Source organism: Herpailurus yagouaroundi, unplaced genomic scaffold (assembly GCF_014898765.1).
Source record: "Herpailurus yagouaroundi ecotype Mexico unplaced genomic scaffold, PumYag 77, whole genome shotgun sequence".
Lineage (NCBI taxonomy): Eukaryota > Metazoa > Chordata > Mammalia > Carnivora > Felidae > Herpailurus > Herpailurus yagouaroundi.
The window spans coordinates 93545029-93564449 of record NW_024412388.1 but is presented as its reverse complement, the minus strand read 5'-3'; the positions used below and the strand labels follow the sequence as shown (position 1 = coordinate 93564449).

Sequence of the window (19421 nt, the reverse complement as noted above, 5' to 3'; positions counted from 1 at the left end):
ATCACCACCTGAGCCTAGGCTACCCTGTTTCTACGTGAGAAACCAGGTCCGGAGAGCTAACGAGGCTTGTTTACATTCATACAAGCTGTTAGTCAAGAGCCTTTCCTTCAAGTCAGTATTTTTTTGCTATGTCACATGGAGTTCTACTTCTTCCCTGCAGACGACTCATTTTTTTTTTTTTTTTACTTTTTAAATGTTTATTTTTGAGAGACAGAGAGACAGAGAGTGAGCAGGAGAGGGGCGGAGAGAGAGGGAGACACAGAATCCAAAGCAGGCTTTAGGCTCTAAGCTGTTAGCACAGAGCCGATGCTGGGCCTGAACCCATGAACCATGAGATCATGACCTGAGCCAAAGTCAGATGCTTAACTGACTGAGCCACCCAGGCGCCCACCTCCCTTTTTAAAATTTTTTAAATGTTTACTTATTTTTGAGAGAGAGAGAGTGAGAGTGAGAGCATGAGTGGGGGATGGGCAGAGAGAGAGAGGGAGACATGGAATATGAAGCAGGCTCCATGTTCTGAGCTGTCAACACAGAGCTCGACACCCAGGCTCAAAATCATGAATCGAGAGATCATGACCTGAGCCAAAGTTGGCCACTTAACCGACTGAACCACCCAGGCACCCAGATGATTCATTTTCTGATGGTAATAGTAATGTTTCATTGACTGAACACCTACTATATCAGATGCTGTCACAGAGCTTTCAGAATGTGATCAGAAGACCCTTGGGGGTCCCTGAGACCCTTTCAGGGGACCACGAGGTCCTCTCTTTCCCAGCTACATATCTGTGCAAAGCCAATACTGAAGGAGATTGAATGGAGGTGCAGCTATGTAATCCAGCTGCCTTCTATTAAGCCAGATATTCAAGACACTTGCCCAAACATAAAATACTGCCTCTTCTAATACTCTTCATTAAAAAAAAAAACAAAAAAAAAAACCTCTTTGCATTAAAAACCTGTTATTTGGTGGGGGGGCGGGTAAAAAAAAAAAAAAAGAAAAAAAAACAAAAAACAAAAACCTGTTATTTGGTGAGCATAAAATGAATTACTGTTGGTTTTAAATGACATAATAAATAAAATATTTTTAAATGCCTCAGTTTAAAATTCTATTAAAAAAAAAAAGCCTTGGGGTGGCTGGGTGGCTCAGTCAGTTAAGCATCTGACTCTTAATCTCAGTTCAGGTCTTCATCTAAGGGTCATGAGTTCAAGCCCTGCGTTGAGCTCCACACCCAGCATGGAGCGTACTTAAAAAATAATAATAATAAAAATAGATAAAGAAAAAAAACTTAAAGCCCTAGGACTGTCCATTCAGTCTTGGGAAAATTTGAATGATTCTGCACAAGCAAAAATGACTTGAAATTTATAAACACGTACCTCTATACCAGTCCATCATCAACTGACTGTTGTATAATAGCTCTTCTCCAATACAGGGGGAGATTTTTCACCACAGGTATAAAACAGGGTGCATATTATGATATATGATAGATAAAAACTGTAATAAGCAGAAGCTCTTTAAGGTCCTCAATTTTAAGAATGTAAAAGGGTTCTGAAAGAAAAAACAATTGAGAACTGCTGACATAGTGTATAACATTTAGCTATCCTTATACCCCTGTAAGTAGGAATTATGATTTTTATTTTGCAGATAAGGAAATGGAGACTCAAAGAAATTTAATGACTTGCCAGTCAAAGAGCAGTTGTATTATCTACTGCTGTGTAATGCAGTATCCCAAAACTTAATGGTTCAAAACAAAAAACATTTTCTATCTCATAATTCCTATGGGTCAGGAATTTGGGGGCAGCTTAGCTGGGTGAATCAGGCTCAGGTTCTCTCATGAGGCTATGGTCAAGATGTTGGCCAATACTGTCATCATATGAAGGCTTGACTGGACTGGAGAATCTGCTTCTAAGATGGTTCACTCACGTGGCCATTGGCAGGAGGTCTTAGTTCCTCATCATGTGGGCATTTCCAATAGGTTGCTTGAGTATCATTATGACATGGCAGCCAAGTGATCTAGGTCTTTTATGACCTAGTTTTGGAAGTTATACACCATCACTACCACTTTATCTGTGAGAAGCAAGTCACTAAGTCCAGTCCACACTCAAGGAGAGTGGAATTACGCTATACCTTTTGAAGAAGATATAAAAGAATTTGTGGACATATTTTCAACCATCACAGCTAACTAGCGGTAGACCCAGACTGCAAACTCAGGTCTGTCTGAACCTCATGCTATTGTAATTTCCTTGAGCTCTGGATTGAGAAGGAATTCAATGACTACTGACTGAGATTTGGGGGGGTGGGGTGGGAAAACCATCCCTAGAGCTCATTCCATTTATGACTTACTCTTTGAAAGATAACGTTACAAAGGAGCGTAATCACGAGAGAAGCAAGGCAGGTAGCCCTGACAGATGCTCTGTCACTCGGCCTCATCTCTCCTGGAACTGAGATGTTGTTTGAACACCCAAGCCTGTGTGCTCACCTATCCAGCACAGGATCTCATGTTCTGGTCTTATCTGGAAGTCTCCACTGCCCACAGCCTGCCAGGTTCTAGACCGGTACCACACACACACACTCTCTATTACTAGCCCCTCTTTGGCAGAGATGAGGGCAAAGCTATAATTCAGTTTCCCATATCAGCTCATGAAGTTGATGTAGAGTAAAACCATCTTTTCAATTGTCTGGATGACAAAACACAAGTTCTTGGCCAAAACAGGGTCTGAGAAGAGAATGTGGGTGTGTCGGGGCAAATCTGGAAAAATACCAATCTTGCGTTTGTAGTTAATTCAGGGGGTCAAATTCTCACAGATCCATCAGTTCAGCAGGCCTTCACTAAACACCTACATGTGCTAGGAAAACCTTGAGACTTTCCTATCAGATTTGTTACTTCTGAAAACATCTCTCAGTTGTCATAAGGGGATTCCAAATGTCATCCTGAGGCTGGTGACTCCCCTTGGTAATGCAGCTGGGGAAGTTGAACACTTCTGCACCTAATGCATACCTCCCGTGGTCAGAGCTCTACTTTCCACACACTCTATGACTATAATGAAGAAACTCACCTGTCCTTTGTGTAACTTGGGATTTTTCAGGTTCTGATACAGGCCACAGCTGCTATTCTGCTCCTGGGACCGGACTACTGAGTGATAAATGTCAGAACTGCGGCACTAAGAGTCATAATTCTGGAAGAACCTGTGGCAAAAAACCACCTGAAGGTGAGTGAGACTTAGGGGCCTTAGAAGGAAGGCATAAGTGGGGACAGCTGTTGTTCCCAGGCAGTGAGTTGTATTTCTCTTTTTTTTTTAGAATTTCATTATAGATACAACACCCCAGGAGAGAATTACTTATATCATAGTGAAAGAAGCAACTTTGTCCAGCTCTGCTTTTTAAATGAAAATAAAAATTCTTCATCTTGTAAGTACATCTGCTGCATGATCTCATCTTTGTAAACAACCTGGTCTCCCAGGCGTGGGGGACCCACATCACACCAGCCACTGCTTCTGTTTGGGGAGGCCCTGCCCTCTCCAGTGTGCTGTCTGGATCTCTAGTACTCATCTGACACTCCCACATCCTGGATGGCAAAAGGCTGGGCCAGGGCTGGGAGATAAGAAATCCTAGCAATAAAGGACTCTAAAAGTTTTTAAGGGCTAACTCAGTGTAAGTTGGTAACAAATTGCAAATATTTGCTAAACAAATGACCAACTAAATAATTGCCACTATTATTGCTATTCAGGAGTAGTCAAAACTTTACATATATCCCTACTGAAAGCATGTAAAGTAATAGACTATTTTTACACTCCTTAAACATCATATTGCTAATTTCAATTAGCAATTTGGAAAAAACTAAAATCCCACACTTATTTATAAAGATGAATAAAACATGCCCCCACCCAAGGAGTTCACAATCTCTTAAGAGGAACTCATACCCAAATAAGGAAAGTTCATGGCAAAATGTGGTGCTAGAATTAACAAAGTCAGAGTGTGCTAAGGGAACAAAAAGGGAGGGAAGGACATGTTCCTTGTTGTGCTTCTGAATGACAGTCATATCTGGTTCTTCGACATCCTCTCCTTGTGGGAAAGTTCATACCTCCAGAGCTCTTTCTCTCCTGAGTGACAAGGCGTCAGGGAGAATGTTTCTTATCTTTCACAACTGCCAATTTCCAAGACGAAAGAATGCCATTTACCTGATTGAACTCAGCTGGCGAGTCCCCTACACTGCCATCCCCCAGCTGCTAAATCCTCCAACCGGATGTATTCTCTCAAGATGACAGCCACTAAAACTGCAGAAGCAACAGGGCTAATTTCTTTATCATCTCCCTGGCCTTTGAGTCTATAGCCCATGGGACTTGTTGTTCTGATATATGAGGGCATGAGGGAATCAACTATGTCATCTGAAGTGTGACCTTGAACTACATTAGTAAATGTATAGTGGCTAAGAGGGTAGATTCATAGGGAGGCATATTTGCTCAATGTTGAAAAGAACCTTTCAGAAACTGGAGTGGAGTGGGCTGTTGTAGGAGGACATGAGCCCCATCTGTAGAGATGTCTCTACAGATCCCATCCAGAGCCAATGTACTTTGTCAGGATGTTGCAAATCTGTGGACTGGACTAGAATCAGAACTGATGACGCTATGGTCCTTCCCAACTCTGAGTTTCTATGTTTCAAATAAAATCCAAAATTATATTTGGAGACTAGCAAAGGATTAAGACTGAACTCATTTGTGCCTCTGCTCATCAGGACTTACGTTTGGGTGGTCAGCATGATTAATTTGGACTTTCTAGCTTCTACCTTCCATGTCTTAGGGACAGTATTTCCCAGATGGCTTGTTAAATGGGACCCTCCTGAAGGGGAGTGAAACCTAGCTACCAGAGACTGATGAATAAGATAGAAGACGTGGAAGGAGACCCAGCAACAGAGAAGGCAGATTTATTGGCTGTTGGCCATTGACTCTTCTCCTTTCCTTTCCCTGGCTTTATTATTGTCTTCCATGGTGGCTTTCTTACATTGATCTTCTCTGTTTAGTCTCTATTTTCTGGAGTTGTCTTAGCAACATAATTTAGTTTTTGACTCCCCAGAATCCTTGCACCTGAATTTGAAGACTTCCAGGAATCCATTTGATCCATGCTCTTGAAAGGGATTATCCCTCCACTTGTCAGATGAAGTAGCTGAGTCCACAGAAGTTGGACAGCATGCCCAGGTGTCACAGAGTTAGCACCCAAGGAACCTAAATCCAGACTCCTGGTCTCTTGTCTACTGAAAAAACTCCTTTTAAAGGGGCATCTGGGTGGTTCAGTCAATTAAGTGTCTGACTCTTGATCTCAGGGTTATGAGCTCGGGCTCCACATAGGGCACCATGCTGGGTGTGGAGCCTACTTAAAAAAAAAAGTTGAATTTTTTTTTCTTTTTTAGAATTTAACGACTATTCTAAGATGTCAATTATTTCCAAATAAATTAATAGATTCAACATAATCACAGAATTTTAGAGATGATCAAGGAGTGCAAAGACTACCCCCAATAACCATTTTGCTCTCCGCAGGTAAGAATTCTGAGAGTTTTAGTTTTTATTTTTTCAGTGCAGAAAGAATTCAGTATATTTATCTATTTTTTAAAATTTATATATTGTTTAATTTACATCCAAGTTAGTTAGCATATAGTGCAACAATTTCAGGAGTAGATTCCTTAAGCCCCTTACCCATTTAGCCCATCCCCCCTCCCACGACCCCTCCAGCAACCCTGTTTGTTCTCTATATTTAAGAGTCTCTTATGTTTTATCTCCATGTTTTTATTTTTGCTTCCCTTCCCTTATGTTCATCTGTTTAGTATCTTAAAATTCCTCATATGAGTGAAGTCATATGATATTTGTCTTTCTCTAATTTTGCTTAGCATAATACCCTCCAGCTCCATCCACATAGTTGCAAATGGCAAGGTTTCATTCTTTTTGATTGCCAAGTAATACTCCTTTGTAGATATATATATATATATATATATATATATATATATATATATATACCACATCTTCTTTATCCATTCATCCATCAATGGACACTAGGGCTCCTTTCATAGTTTGGCAATTATCAATAGCACTGCTATAAACATTGGGGTGCATGTGCCCCTTCGAAACAATACACATGTATCCCTTGGGCAAATACCTAGTAGTGCAATTGCTGGGTTGTAGAGTAGTTCTATTTTTAATTTTCTGAGGAACCTCCATACTGTTTTCCAGAGTGGCTGCACCAGTTTGCATTCCCATCAGCAGTGCAAAAGAGATCCTCTTTCTCTGCATCCTCACCAACATCTGTTGTTGCCTGAGTTGTTAATGTTAGCCATTCTGACAGGTGTGAGGTGGTATCTTGTGGTTTTGTATTTCCCTGATGATGAGCGATGTTGAGCATTTTTTCATGTGTTGGTTGGCCATCTGGAAGTCTTCTTTGGAAAAGTGTCTATTCATATCTTTTGCCCATTTCTTCACTGGGTTGTTTTTTGGGTGTTGACTTTGATAAGTTCTTTATAAAGTTTGGATACTAACCCTTTATCTGATATGTCGTTTGCAAATATCTTCTCCCATTCTGTCAGTTGCCTTTTAGTTTTGCTGAGTGTTTCCTTTGCTGTGCAGAAATTTTTATTTTGATGAGGTCCCAATAGTTCATTTTTGCTTTTGTTTCCTTTGCCCCTGGAGACGTGTTGAGTAAGAAGTTGCTGCAGCCAAGTCGAAAGAGGTTTTTGCCTGCTTTCTCCTTGAGGATTTTGATGGCTTCCTGTCTTACATTTAGGTCTTTCATCCATTTTGAGTTTATTTGTGTGGATGGTGTAAGAAAGTGATCCAGGATCATTTTTCTGCATGTTGCTGTCCAGTTTTCCCAGCACCATTTGCTGAAGAGTGTCTTTATTCCATTGAATATTCTTTCCTGCTTTGTCAAAGATTAGTTGACCATACGTTTGTGGGTCCATTTCTGGGTTCTCTATTCTGTTCCATTGACCTGAGTGTCTGTTTTTGTGCCAGTACTATACTGTCTTGATGATTACAACTTTGTAACACATCTTGAATATCAGGAGTGTGATTCCTCCAGCCTTTTTTTTTTTTTTTTCAAGATTGCTTTGGCTATTTGAGGTCTTTTCAGGTTCTATACAAATTTTAGGATTGTCTGTTTTAGCTTTGTGAAGAATGCTGGTGTTATTTTGATAGGGATTGCTGAATTTCTTAAAATAAATAAATAAGCTGAATTTCTTTTCCTGAATTCAGAAAGAAAGTTCTTTGTTTTCTATGTTCCCTAGTTTTCCTATTAAGATTTCATGAAATATTACATTCATACAGAAAAGTTCGGGAAATGCTACCCATATGTCCACCATTTGGGGGTCATTTTTGATACTCTGAATTTAATCATAGCTAACATTTTTCAGCTTGTTCAAAACCAGAATGGATCTGTTCCCAGACATCGAATCCGAAATCCTCTCAAGACAAACATGAGCCCATACCAGAAAAGTAAGTATTATTTTATTAATGATAATAACCATGCAATGTGCTTAGTGCATTAAATTACTGGCTCAAGGTCACTGAGATCATAAATCATAGAGCCAAGATTCAAACCAAAGTATGGCTAATACTTCATTCATTTATTTATTCAACAAGTATTTTGAGTGTCAATAGCAGGGTCTTGGTCTAGGTCCTGAGGACACAGTGAAAAATTAAACCACTGTCCCTACCCTCATGGAAGTTACCTTTTTGGTAGAAGAGCCAGTCTTTAATTTTTTTTTTTCAACGTTTATTTATTTTTGGGACAGAGAGAGACAGAGCATGAATGGGGGAGGGGCAGAGAGAGAGGGAGACACAGAATCGGAAGCAGGCTCCAGGCTCTGAGCCATCAGCCCAGAGCCTGACGCGGGGCTCGAACTCACGGACTGCGAGATCGTGACCTGGCTGAAGCCGGATGCTTAACCGACTGCACCACCCAGGCGCCCTGAAGAGCCAGTCTTTTAAGTGCCACAAAGGGGGTGTACAGAGTGCTATTACCTAATTTGGGGGTTCAGGGAAGCTGAACACCAAAGGATAAGTGCGAATCAACTAGCAAAGGGATGTGGAGGTAAGAGGGCATCTAGTCTATGAAGGCTTCCTGGAGCCGAAAGGCCCCTTGGCAAGTTCAGGAACAGTGTAGTGCGAGGGGCTGTGGGGCAAGATGGGGCTGGCAAGGGGAAGCTGAAGGGATGGGTAGGGCTAGACCATGCAGGGGCTTGTCAGCTACAGGAAGTATTTCAGACTCAAGGGTATAATAAGCCAATGAAGTTTTTTAACGAGGCTGTTTTTAAAGTTTCCTAGTGTTGGGGCACCTGGGTGGCTCAGTTGGTTAACCATCCAACTCTTGATTTTGGCTCAGGTCATGATCTCAAGGTTCGTGAGATTGAGCCCCCACCAGGCTCTGCGCTGACAGAGCAGAGCCTGCTTGGGTTTCTCTCTCCCTTTCTCTCTGCCCTTCCCTGCTTGTGTTCTCTCAAAATAAATAAACTTAAAAAAAAAAGTTTCCCAGTGTTTTTAAAAGATCACTCTAACTACTAAAGGAAAGGGAATGGATTAAAGATGTCAAGAATTGGAGCACAGAGGCCAAGTAAGAGCCCAGTGCAATAATCCAAGTGGGGTGATGGTAGCTTGGCCAAGGGTGAAAGAGAAGGAGAGACAGAGGTCTAGTATTCAAGAGCTATTTAGGAGGCAAAATCAATAGTGTAGCAGAGTGGTTAAAAGTTCAGGTTCTGCACTCAGTCTGAACTCACTAGCTACTACCATATGTAGTGCAGTGTTTAAGAATGTGGCCTCTGGGCAGGTCTTGGGTTTGCATCTTAGTTCCGTGTCCTTGGGCTGGTTGCTTGACCTCTTTGCCTCCCTTTCCCCACTGTGCGTCTTCATTATTCTCCAAATGGGAATAATAGTAGTGCCAAACTAAGAATTGGGTCAATACATACAAAGCACGTGGAAAGGTACATGGCACTCAGCAAGTGATGGCGATTATTGTTGATCATCATGACTGACTGGATGTGAAGAGAGAGAGGACTCTCAAGCCCATACCCTTCCCACTGCACCACACTGCCCTGCCTTGCCTGAAGTTTTTTTATTAGCTAGGGGCCGCTGATGCTCTTTGATGTTCTCAACCGGATAATAGATCCAAAGTGTTAAACTGACCTGAAGAACCAACTCCTGTTAATGTGGTAGAGGAGAGACACGAAGGGAGGCTTAGAGTCACAAACACTTGAAATCAGACTTCCTGGAGATGACTGCTTACAAGTGCTGTAAGTACCAAAGAAGTAATGCTTAACAGAAGGAATCTCAAGTCAGGGAGATATGAAGATGGCTCCATGGCCCACCTGTCAACAGGCAAGACTTGTGGCATCCCCTACAGCCACTATTCATGGCATAACTCCAGGCAGTGCCCTTCACAGAGAATGTGTGAATGAAACCTCCCAGAGCTATGCAGTGCTCAACCGAACAACTGTACATAGTGACCCTGGCTCTCCTTATTCACCCAGACCATCATCAGAGAGTCATACTTAGTGTAGTAGTCCAGAGGTGCCTATTTAGAGGTGCTGCTTTTCTTCTTTTAATTTATTTTGAGAGACACAGAGTGCACACATGTGGGGGAGGGGCAGAGAGAGGGAGAGAAGGAGAAATCCCAAGGAGAGCTGGTGCAGAGCCCAACGTGGGGCTTGATCTCATGAACCGTGAGATCATGACTTGAGCTGAAATCAAGTGTTGGACACCTAACCGACTGAGCCACCCTGGCACCCCAGCTTTTATTTTTCTATTGCTGCTGCCTCATTGCTGTGTAAGCTCCCTGGTGCTGAAGCGAACTCAAAGTGCCTACAATTGGCAGATTTGTGTGCATTTGTTTTATAAATATGCCAAGGTGGAAGGCTGGCCCCCAAAGAATGAAAACTGAATAAACTGGAATGTTGCCTCTTTCTGTGACAATGGGAAGATTCTGGGAGGAAACACTTCCCAGATCGTGGTCATGGAACCATATTTTTCTGAAGCTCATCTGTGGTCACCCACACGGGGACTATATGAGCTACAAAAAGCGGAGAGTGCACAAAGTCCTAACACCCAACACGCACACAGCCATTACTGAACCACAGAGTTAGGGAAGAGAGGGGAGCTTTACACAAGTATCAGTGTGCTTTTGCCTTCCAGAAAAAATAAGATTTTCAAGACCTACAGTTCAGACCTTGCTACACCCACACCCTATTTCCACTCCTGCAGGATTTCTGGAAGCAAATCCTTAAGCAACTTGCGCGGTATGGAAACGGAATCTGAGGTGAGGACTTAGAAAAATCCATTCCAGAATCCTTGCAGCTTGTAAGTATGGTCTTGGTCACAAAACTGATGGCTTTTAAATTATTACAGTATGGTGGCACCAGGAAATGCTCTGCTAATAAAAACACTTTGTGCTCCGCACTAACATAAAGACACACAGCCTGAGCAGCCACATGGTTTGTATTATTCCTAAACTGGTTCCAAGGGAAATTTCCTGGAGAAAGTGTTTTGTGGGTGGTGCCTCCACTACAGGATCCCCCTGGCCCAGGAGTGAAGGTAGTAGACTGTTTCCAGCTGCTCACAAGTCTGTTCCAGTGACACTGGGGTTAGAGCTGCCAGCACTTCCCTGTTTTCAAATCAAATCCCAGGCCACCTTCAAATGCTTTGGAATGCAAACACTAATGCCCCTGGGTGCCCTCTCAGGGGTTATGACCCCTAAATCCTCTTCAATCAGCCCCAATAGCTTTCCTTCTTTCTCACAAATTTGTTCCTCTGCACCAGGGCAACAGCCCAGCAGGTTGCTGACCTCACCCTCTGATTCACACTCGTCAGTCACGTGTTGGGTCTTTTTTCTGTCCCTTTCTCTAAAAAATATATTCCATCTCAGACTGGTTTCCTAGGAAACCAACCGTTAAAAACAGGAATAGACCGGGTGGGAAAAGAATGCTCCAAAAATTCCACCTTGCAATGTTTAATAATGAGATAACCCAATTAACAGAAACAGTAACTTTAAATATGTGAATTTTTCCTCTGTAGATTTTAAACTCGTCTTTGGATCATGCCCTAAGGACAGCAACCATTTTGAAAGAAACTACTGATCGAATGACTAGAACTATTGCAGAAGATATTGCCAAAGTACAGAGATGGAGGAATCGGCTGAGATACTAGTTTGACCCAAGGCAACCAAAGACTTAAAAAAAAAAAAAAGAAAAGAAAAATGCAAAGAAAACTTTATCTTCCCTCAAAAAGTATCTTATTACACAATTTAGGAAGGTGACTTTCTAGAGACAATACCAAAACCATAGAAAATGGGGGGCACCAAGTGCTTAAAAGGAAAAAAAACCAATGGACCCTGATTCTTAAATTGAAATCAACAAGTATTTATTTTCAAATAAATCTGTTATTCCTAACTCATAATGGAAGAAATTAAAACAATAAACTAGGGGTACCTGGCTGGCTTAATTGGAAGAGTATCTAACTCTTGATCTCAGGGTCATGAGTTCAAGCCTCTTGTTAGGTATACAGATTACTAAATAACAAAACAAAACAAAAAACAAAAACAAACACTTAAAAAAAGGACAGAACAAAACAGACTATACTTTTGCCTTTTAGTATGGCAAAAAATAAAGTTTAGAAGACCCAGCATCAGCGAGGCTGGGGATGACAGGTGCTCTCATACACTGAGGGTGGAAGTATAAATTGGTGCAACCTGGTGGAAAGAAGGCAACTTGGTACCAAATTCTACAAATGTCAAAGCACTTAAATTCTGAGCAGCAATTCCACTATTAGCAATGACTTTATAGGTAACTCCCACAATAGGCCATGGTATTACACATGGGATAGCCACCGAAGCACTGATGGGAAGAGCCCCCAAGTAGAGCTAATCTAAACACCCTACATGAGGAATCATAAATAACAACAGTCCTGCAGTCAGTCAGTACTCTGCAGCCACTGAAAAAAATGTAGCCACTGGGCAGGTGGGGGGGGGGGAAGACAGTGAAAAAAGGCAAACACGTAATAATACATGCAGCGTGACTTCGTTTGTGTATGTTTTTCAAAGGGCATACATATTTTCTGGAAACACACACAGAAATATTCTGTGGACCTCTAAGAAATGGAGATGGGAGTCATCCAGGGAAGGAAGAATCTTTCCTTTTCGTTTATTTTCTGTATAATACGAAATTCTTATGTTTGTATCATAAGTTATGTGAAGATGTCTTAAAGTCAGAAATATGCAAACACGTTAGTCCTGGATTAATGAATTTGGGACAAAAGTAAAGACAATTCATTACAACTATGTACCAGGTATTAACTACATTTCATGTAGAATGCCAGAACAAGATTCTGATTTGCTTCTTTAAGGCTGATTTAGAACCTCTTTAATGACAGAGCAGCACATCATTGGCTCTTTCCCTCTTTCCTGAGGCCTGTATTCACTCAAAACAGTCAACAAATTGTTTCCTAACCCCCAGAGCTTTGCTTAGTGGTAAAGAGAGTTAGATCCATTCCCACTTTGAAGATCTTTGCGGTGGCCAAGGCAGCTGCTATTTGTCTAGAGCTGGCTAGAGAATAGGCTATTTTTAACTCTGGAGCTTGGAAACTGGTTAAGAGTGCCTTAGAAGGGATAAAGCAGAGCCAGCCTGAAGATACCTCTGACTCTGTGGCTACAGGTACTTTAAGCTGTGGCATTATAAGGAAGATAGTGAACACTGGTAGTAGCACTGTAAGAGAAAAAAGGGAGTTTAAACTGTGTATGCGCTCTTTCAAGAGGCTTTTAGATTCAGCACTTACCTAAATTTAATCACCACTTGATAACCTGTTTTATGTGCCAAGCATCCCTATCCTGTCCTCAAGTTTAAAATTATACTTCTCTGGCTGGAAGGGTTCTTATATGATTCATTAGTTCTTAACCTTTTTTGAGTTCAACCCTCTTTGAGAATCTGATGAAAGCTACGGAGTCTCCCTCCCCCATACTCCACTCTTGCAGGGAAAAGGGATGTAAGAACGCACAATTTTGCACACAATTTTTAAAAGTTCAAAGACACCTGAAGCAAATCCATGCAATCCAAGTTAGAAAGGACCACCATAAGTGAATGTTCCTAAGCCCTCAATTAACCTTTATAGAAAGTTAACCCCTGTAATCATTTAAAAATATGGCCCACCTCTACTTTATTAAACTATATTCTAAATGTTAATTTTATATTTCCTTAATGACTGAGGATCATTATGAACAATCACTGTGACATGCTTAATCCAAGAAACAGAAATAGGGCTATGTCCTTAAGAAGTCCTGGAAGGGGCGCCTGGGTGGCGCAGTCGGTTAAGCGTCCGACTTCAGCCAGGTCACGATCTCGCGGTCCGGGAGTTCGAGCCCCGCGTCAGGCTCTGGGCTGATGGCTCAGAGCCTGGAGCCTGTTTCCGATTCTGTGTCTTCCTCTCTCTCTGCCCCTCCCCTGTTCATGCTCTGTCTGTCTCTGTCCCAAAAATAAATAAACGTTGAAAAAAAAATTAAAAAAAAAAAAAGAAGTCCTGGAAAAGTGCTAAGCTCTGATTTACAAAGGTAATTTTATATTTACTGATCATGTACCCTTGGCTGTCTCCTCCCTTGTTTGTGTAAATTCTGACAGATCTCTCTCTTAATTCTGATGCAGTAACAGACCAGAAAAACGAGCTCGTTAACTGTTTATTTCCAATGCTGAGTCAAGGGACTCACCATTGTTGAGGGCAGCGGTGTGGTAAAAAAACATCTGGCAGCTTCCACTGTCCAGAGGCCTCTTCATGTCTACTTCCAATGTGTAGCTGTGCTCTGGCTGCTTCAGGTTGCCAGGAGCAAGCAAGCAGGATGAGGGGGGAATGCTTTTATCTCTTTAATAAAAAATTCTAGGGGTGCCTGGGTGGCTCAGTCAGCTGAGTGACTCGATTTTGACTCAGGTCACAATCCCAGGGTCATGGGATCAAGACCAGCATCAGAGTGCATGCTGAGTATGAAGCCTGCTTGGGATTCTCTCTCCTCCCCCCGCCTCTCTCCCCAGCTTGCATTCTCTAAAATTATAAAACTAAATGAAAATAAAATTCTAGGGGGCGCCTGGCTGGCTTAGTTGGGAGAGTATGCAACTCTTGATCTCAGGATTTTGAGTTTGAGCCCCAGGATGGGTGTAGAGAGATTATTCAAAAGTAAAATCCTAAAAAAAAAAAAAAATTCTAGCCATCCACTTTAACTATTAGATTATACAAATGAAAACTCATCTTTTTATCACTCCTTTCTACTGTAATCTTACTGATTTGAATCTTAATGATTTATGTAAAAAAAAAAATTTTTTTTTAACATTTATCATTGAGAGACAGAGACAGAGAGAGCATGAGCATGGGAGAGGCAGAGAGAGGGGGAGACACAGAATCCGAAGCAGGCTCCAGGTTCTGAGCTGTCAGCACAGAGCCTGACGCGGGTCTCAAACTCATAAACTGCGAGATCATGACCTGAGTGGAAGTCAGACACTTTACCGACTGAGCCACCCAGGTGCCCCTGAATCTTAAAGATTTAAAACAGACCTAATTCATATTAAATATGAATATATTTAATGCCCAAATTGTTGTTGTTTTGGTAGCAGAAATTTTATTGTGGGATGAAGACTTTTTTGCTCCTTTGATTTTAAAAGAAATCTGCCTGCAACCTGACAGAATTCACAGAAAGTTACAATTACCTACAGGTGAAGTGAGTTATGGAGGCATCACATCTTACAAAAATAAACTGCCAGGATCTGGGCTTTTGGGCTCAAATCCAAGAATTTTTGTCTTTGCGAACAACTGATATTTTTCTTATTTTTTTGTGAATATGGTTGAACAATGTGAATCCACTATATAAGCCAAGCACACATCAACAGGAATTAATGTGGGCTTCAGAGATACTGAATAAATGGTTTCATTTAGTTATAACAGTGAAATGTCTTCTTCAGGGTCTTGGTATCAGAATCTGTAATTGCTAATTCTGAAGGTGGAATTAGCTTATACTAAGAATTTATGTGAGATGAACACTTACATCTTCAAATTCAGTAAGAGATTTAGGAAACAAAGGATCACTCCTCCAATTCTAAGACTAAAATACATGTAAAATGGAGGCCTCAAAGGATCTCACATCATTGTGATAGGACAAAATCATCACTGAGGTGTTAAGTGACTCAATGAATGGGCCAGTGTTTGCTGTCATCACACTCTTGGTTCCATTTGTTACAGGGCATTGGATTAGTCTAAATCTCTGTTCCACACAAGTACTAACCTTGGACTGATAGTAACCAAGGCTTACAAGGACCACAAATAAAATGCAGACACCCAAAACCAGCCCTTTCACTGACAAAGTACTGTTCCCACGCTTGATATTCAAAGAGAGCTGTTTATAAATGTCAAGCCTTTCCTCTCCACATAAACATCGAGGTTAAATTACATAACCTTTATGTGCCCTAGTTTCCTCAGCTTTAAAATGGAGATGATAATAATAGTCCCTATCTTCATAGGATTAAATGAGAAGATTAAATGAGGTAATATAAGCACTTCGAAACACTGCTTGGCACATATAATGCTCTAAGTAAGCACTTGCATATTGTTACTTAGTAAAACAGCAAGTTATGAAATTAATATATCAAAACAATAGCTTTCCTATAGAAAAAATGTTTGAAAATAACATAAAAGATCCAATTCACATGGAATCACAAAAGAAAGATATTATGGAAATATACAGTACCTATATGAGGAAAATAAAGGTTCTGAAGGTTATAAAGACTTAGGTAAATAAAAAGACATTATATATTCCTAAATTTCAAATTTCAATATTATAGGGGTGTCAATTTTTCCTAAATTAACCTACAAATTTACTGCAATCCTAATAAAAATACCAAAATAACTTGTGGTATTAACAAAATGATACTAAAGTTCATTTAGAAAAATGTAATAGCCAGAAAATTTCTGAAAAGTAACAGTGATTTAGGTAGAGATTATATCTATCACACATTAAAATACAGCATGAATTAAAATAGGGAAAAATACAAACTAATGGTCAATAAAACAGAATTCAGAAACAGACCAAAATGCAAATAAAGTCTATGATAAAGGTAGTATTTCAGACTAGTTGGGGAAGGAGAAATTGCCCAATAAAATCTGTACAATATCTGGGTATTTAAGAAGAAAGCTGGATCTCTATTAAATAATATATCAGTCAGGGTTCACTGTAGGAACAGAAACTCTGCTAGGTATTTCAAAGAACGGGACTGAATATAGGTCCTTAAAAATCAAGAGAAAAAGCTGCAGGGGCAGAAAGTGGGGGCCAACAGGTTTTAAATTTTTTTTTTAATTTTTATTTTGAGAGAGAGAGAGAGAGAGAGAGAGAGAGAGAGAGAATTTCAAGCAGGTTCTGAGCTGTCAGCACAGAGCCCAACTTCACAAACTGTGAGATCATGACCTGAGCTGAAATCAAGGGTCGGACACTTAACTGACTGAACCACCCAGATATGCCCCAGCCAACATGCTTTTAGACTCAAGGTTATATCACCTTCTGTGATCCAGAGAATATAAATTCAGTGCTGCTACTGCCACCAGCATTGCCTCATGCCCATGCAGCAGGTGACAGACACTAAAACATGGAGTCTGGTTGCTACAAACTTCAGGTGGCAGGAGCTTGCTTATCCACTAGCACAGCCGTGGTAGATGGTCTCTACCTTCCAAATATTGACCAAATGCAAATCTCTGGCAGAACCTAACCTGTTCAGAACGAACCCTACTTACCTTGGAGTCTACAAAACTTCATTTTTGGCCTTTCATCCCCTTTGGTATGAGATGGGGAGGCATGGGACATAATGTCAAGTGCTAAGAGACTGTACCTAGCATATATTCTCACACTAAAGTCAATTCCAGATGGATGAATTATCTGTAAAAATAAAATAAACATTGAAATGTTCCAGAAGAAAGAGTGAATGACTTTATAATATTGAGCGTAAGAAGTATTTCTAAGTACAACATATAATACCAAAGCCATAAAGGAAAAGTGATGGATTTACTACATAACGGTCATACCTATCAGCACAGTTGACCCTTGAACAACATAGATTTTTTTAGATAAATACAGTACGGTATTGTAAATTATTTTCTCATTATTTTCATTCATTCATTCATTCATTCATTCAGAGAAAGGGAGAGAACGCAGAGGCAGGGGAGGGGCAGAGAAAGAGGGAGAGAGAATAGAATGCCAAGCAGGCTCTGTGTGCTGTCAGCACAGAGCCCAATGCAGGGCTTGAACCCTAAGCCAAAATCAAGAGTTGGACACTTAACCAACTTGAGCCACTCAGGCTCCCTGTTTCTCATGATTTTCTTAACACTTTTTCTCTCATTTACTTTATTGTAAGAATACAGTATATAATATATATAACACAAAATGTGTGTTGACTGCTTACGTTATTGCTAAGGCTTCTGGTCAACAGTATGCTATTAGTAGTTAAGTTTTTGAGGAGTAAATGCAGATTTTCAATTGCGTGGTTGGGGAGGGTGGGGGTCAGTGTCCATAAACCCATGCTGTTCAAGGGTCAGCTAGATTTTATTTATTTATTTATTTATTTATTTATTTATTTATTTATTTTTATGTTTTATTTATTTATGAGACAGAGAGAGACAGAGCATGAATGGGGGAGGGTCAGAGAGAGGGAGACACAGAATCTGAAATAGGCTCCAGGCTCTGAGCTGTCAGCACAGAGCCCGAAGTGGGGCTCGAACTCACGAACCGCGAGATCATGACCTGAGCCGAAGTCGGCTGCCTAACCGACTGAGCCACCCAGGTGCCCCAGGGTCAGCTAGATTTTAAACGCACAAATACTTTGACCAGCTATGCCATTGCTAGAAATTTATATTATAAAAATTTGAGTGTTTGCGAAGGTTATGTACCCAAATAATGCAGCATTATATATAAGCAAAACTCTGAAGATGAGTAATATATAAAATTATGGTCCCTAATGTGACAACACTAGGAGGACAGGTTGAAAGAGGTATTTGAAATGAAGACATTCCTTTTGTGTAATACCTGTGCAAACACATCCTTATATTATCCAACCTATACAAATATTACATTGTTTTTATAGAATATCAACCCAGGCTATCTTGATGGGAAGATTATGGTGCATTCTTTTTTTTTTTTTTTTTTGTAACTCTCTGATTTAGAATTTTTAAGTTCCCAACTTCCCTCTCCTCCCCTGCCCCCAAAAAGATAATTTTTGTAACTATACATTTATTTTCTCTTAGAATATTCACAATTAATTTTGGCTTTCTAATTTAAACATACGTGATTCTGAAATTACATAAAATTGTGTTCTTTAGAAGTATCTGGGAAGACAGTATACACTGTGAAATTATTTCTATTAATGACAATACTATTTTACACATAAAAGAAATTATGAATTTCAAATGGAAAAAAACCTGCACTTATAGAAAATCATTCTATCATACACACACTTAAAGTTTTTACTTTTACTACCTTTTCACTTAAAATAATTCTTTCCCAAAAAACTATATTTCAGTATAAGACAGATAAGCATCTGGTAAGTAATTAATATGTACATAGGTAGTTGTGAAAAATTACCCACAATTCTAATATATTCAGTTCCAAAGGAGAAAAATTTCCTTTTAGAAAGCATTTTAACATTTCTTCTCATCATCTACAAAGCAACAACACTATTTAAATTATTAAACATGGCAAATCCAAAGATATGTAATCATAAAGTCCCTTAAGAAGTATGTTTGAAAAATCATTATTCCATAAAATATTTACAGTGTTAAATTACATGGTAGCAACCTTGTCTTGATCTATTTTAGTTGAACATATTAATAAGAATCTCCAAAAAAAAAAAAAATCCCTATTCATCCTTAATTAAGGAGACTTTATCCTTGGGTTTATTCAGCATCTTTATATCATCCAAAAGCTTTCTGGGTGTTAAAATATGCGTAGAACCTGGTAGGAGAAAAGATAAATTTTCAGAGGCCAGCACTTAAATAGATTCTTCTTGGTTAATTATATTGCCCTGTCCCTCAAATTTGCAAAGTGCCATAGCTTGGAGCAATTTAGCAAAATTTCTATAGGACACGTTCCCGAAATCTGCCTATACCACAAAATTTCACGTCCTTCCTCTTCATTGAACAGTAGGCTTAATAATTCACTCCTAGGGCTCTGTCTTCTTTGTGCTATATATTGATATGCTGAACAGCAAAACTGGAAGTTATTCTATCCCTGTGGCAGAACACGATAGTCACTGTTCAACCACAGGATCATTAAGCAGTGCTCTAGATTTAGACCTGGTGTACAAATGTTGCATTCCATAGACGAGGAGAGGTTATATATCAGTGGCTTTGATAAAATTCTTAAAACTAAATTCCACACAAGACTTGCC

The 19421-nt window shown here is 40.1% G+C and overlaps 2 protein-coding genes and 1 long non-coding RNA gene across 10 annotated transcripts in view; 1 reads left to right on the top strand and 2 right to left on the bottom strand.

The window, feature by feature from the left end:
• The window catches only part of AKNAD1 (AKNA domain containing 1), a 42301-nt gene extending 31056 nt beyond the window's left edge, over positions 1 to 11245 (top strand). For 2 of the 5 annotated variants that reach the window (XM_040471171.1, XM_040471170.1), the window contains exons 10-14: positions 3082 to 3204; positions 3296 to 3403; positions 7389 to 7470; positions 10162 to 10285; positions 11041 to 11245. In XM_040471171.1, the coding sequence (XP_040327105.1) occupies positions 3082 to 3204; positions 3296 to 3403; positions 7389 to 7470; positions 10162 to 10285; positions 11041 to 11172 (569 nt within the window). In that variant the 3' untranslated portion in view covers positions 11173 to 11245. Of the gene's footprint in view, positions 1 to 3081; positions 3205 to 3295; positions 3404 to 7388; positions 7471 to 10161; positions 10327 to 11040 lie in introns of all 5 variants that reach the window. The other 3 variants (XM_040471172.1, XM_040471174.1, XM_040471173.1) reach the window with 3 other exon arrangements.
• The window catches only part of LOC121027609 (uncharacterized), a 42464-nt gene extending 25310 nt beyond the window's left edge, over positions 1 to 17154 (bottom strand). The window contains exons 1-3 of one of the 4 annotated variants that reach the window (XR_005788822.1): positions 16777 to 17154; positions 3052 to 3181; positions 1372 to 1543 (exon numbers count right to left, since the gene is read on the bottom strand). This is a non-coding gene — a long non-coding RNA (uncharacterized LOC121027609). Of the gene's footprint in view, positions 1 to 1371; positions 1544 to 1918; positions 1967 to 3051; positions 3224 to 16776 lie in introns of those variants that run through there. The other 3 variants (XR_005788820.1, XR_005788819.1, XR_005788821.1) reach the window with 3 other exon arrangements.
• A 715-nt stretch (positions 17155 to 17869) lies between these two features.
• Positions 17870 to 19421, bottom strand: part of STXBP3 (syntaxin binding protein 3) — a 54525-nt gene continuing 52973 nt past the window's right edge. Inside the window, exon 19 of the mRNA XM_040471166.1 lies at positions 17870 to 18985. Within this exon, the coding sequence (XP_040327100.1) occupies positions 18891 to 18985 (95 nt within the window). The 3' untranslated portion in view covers positions 17870 to 18890. The remainder of the gene's footprint in view (positions 18986 to 19421) is intronic.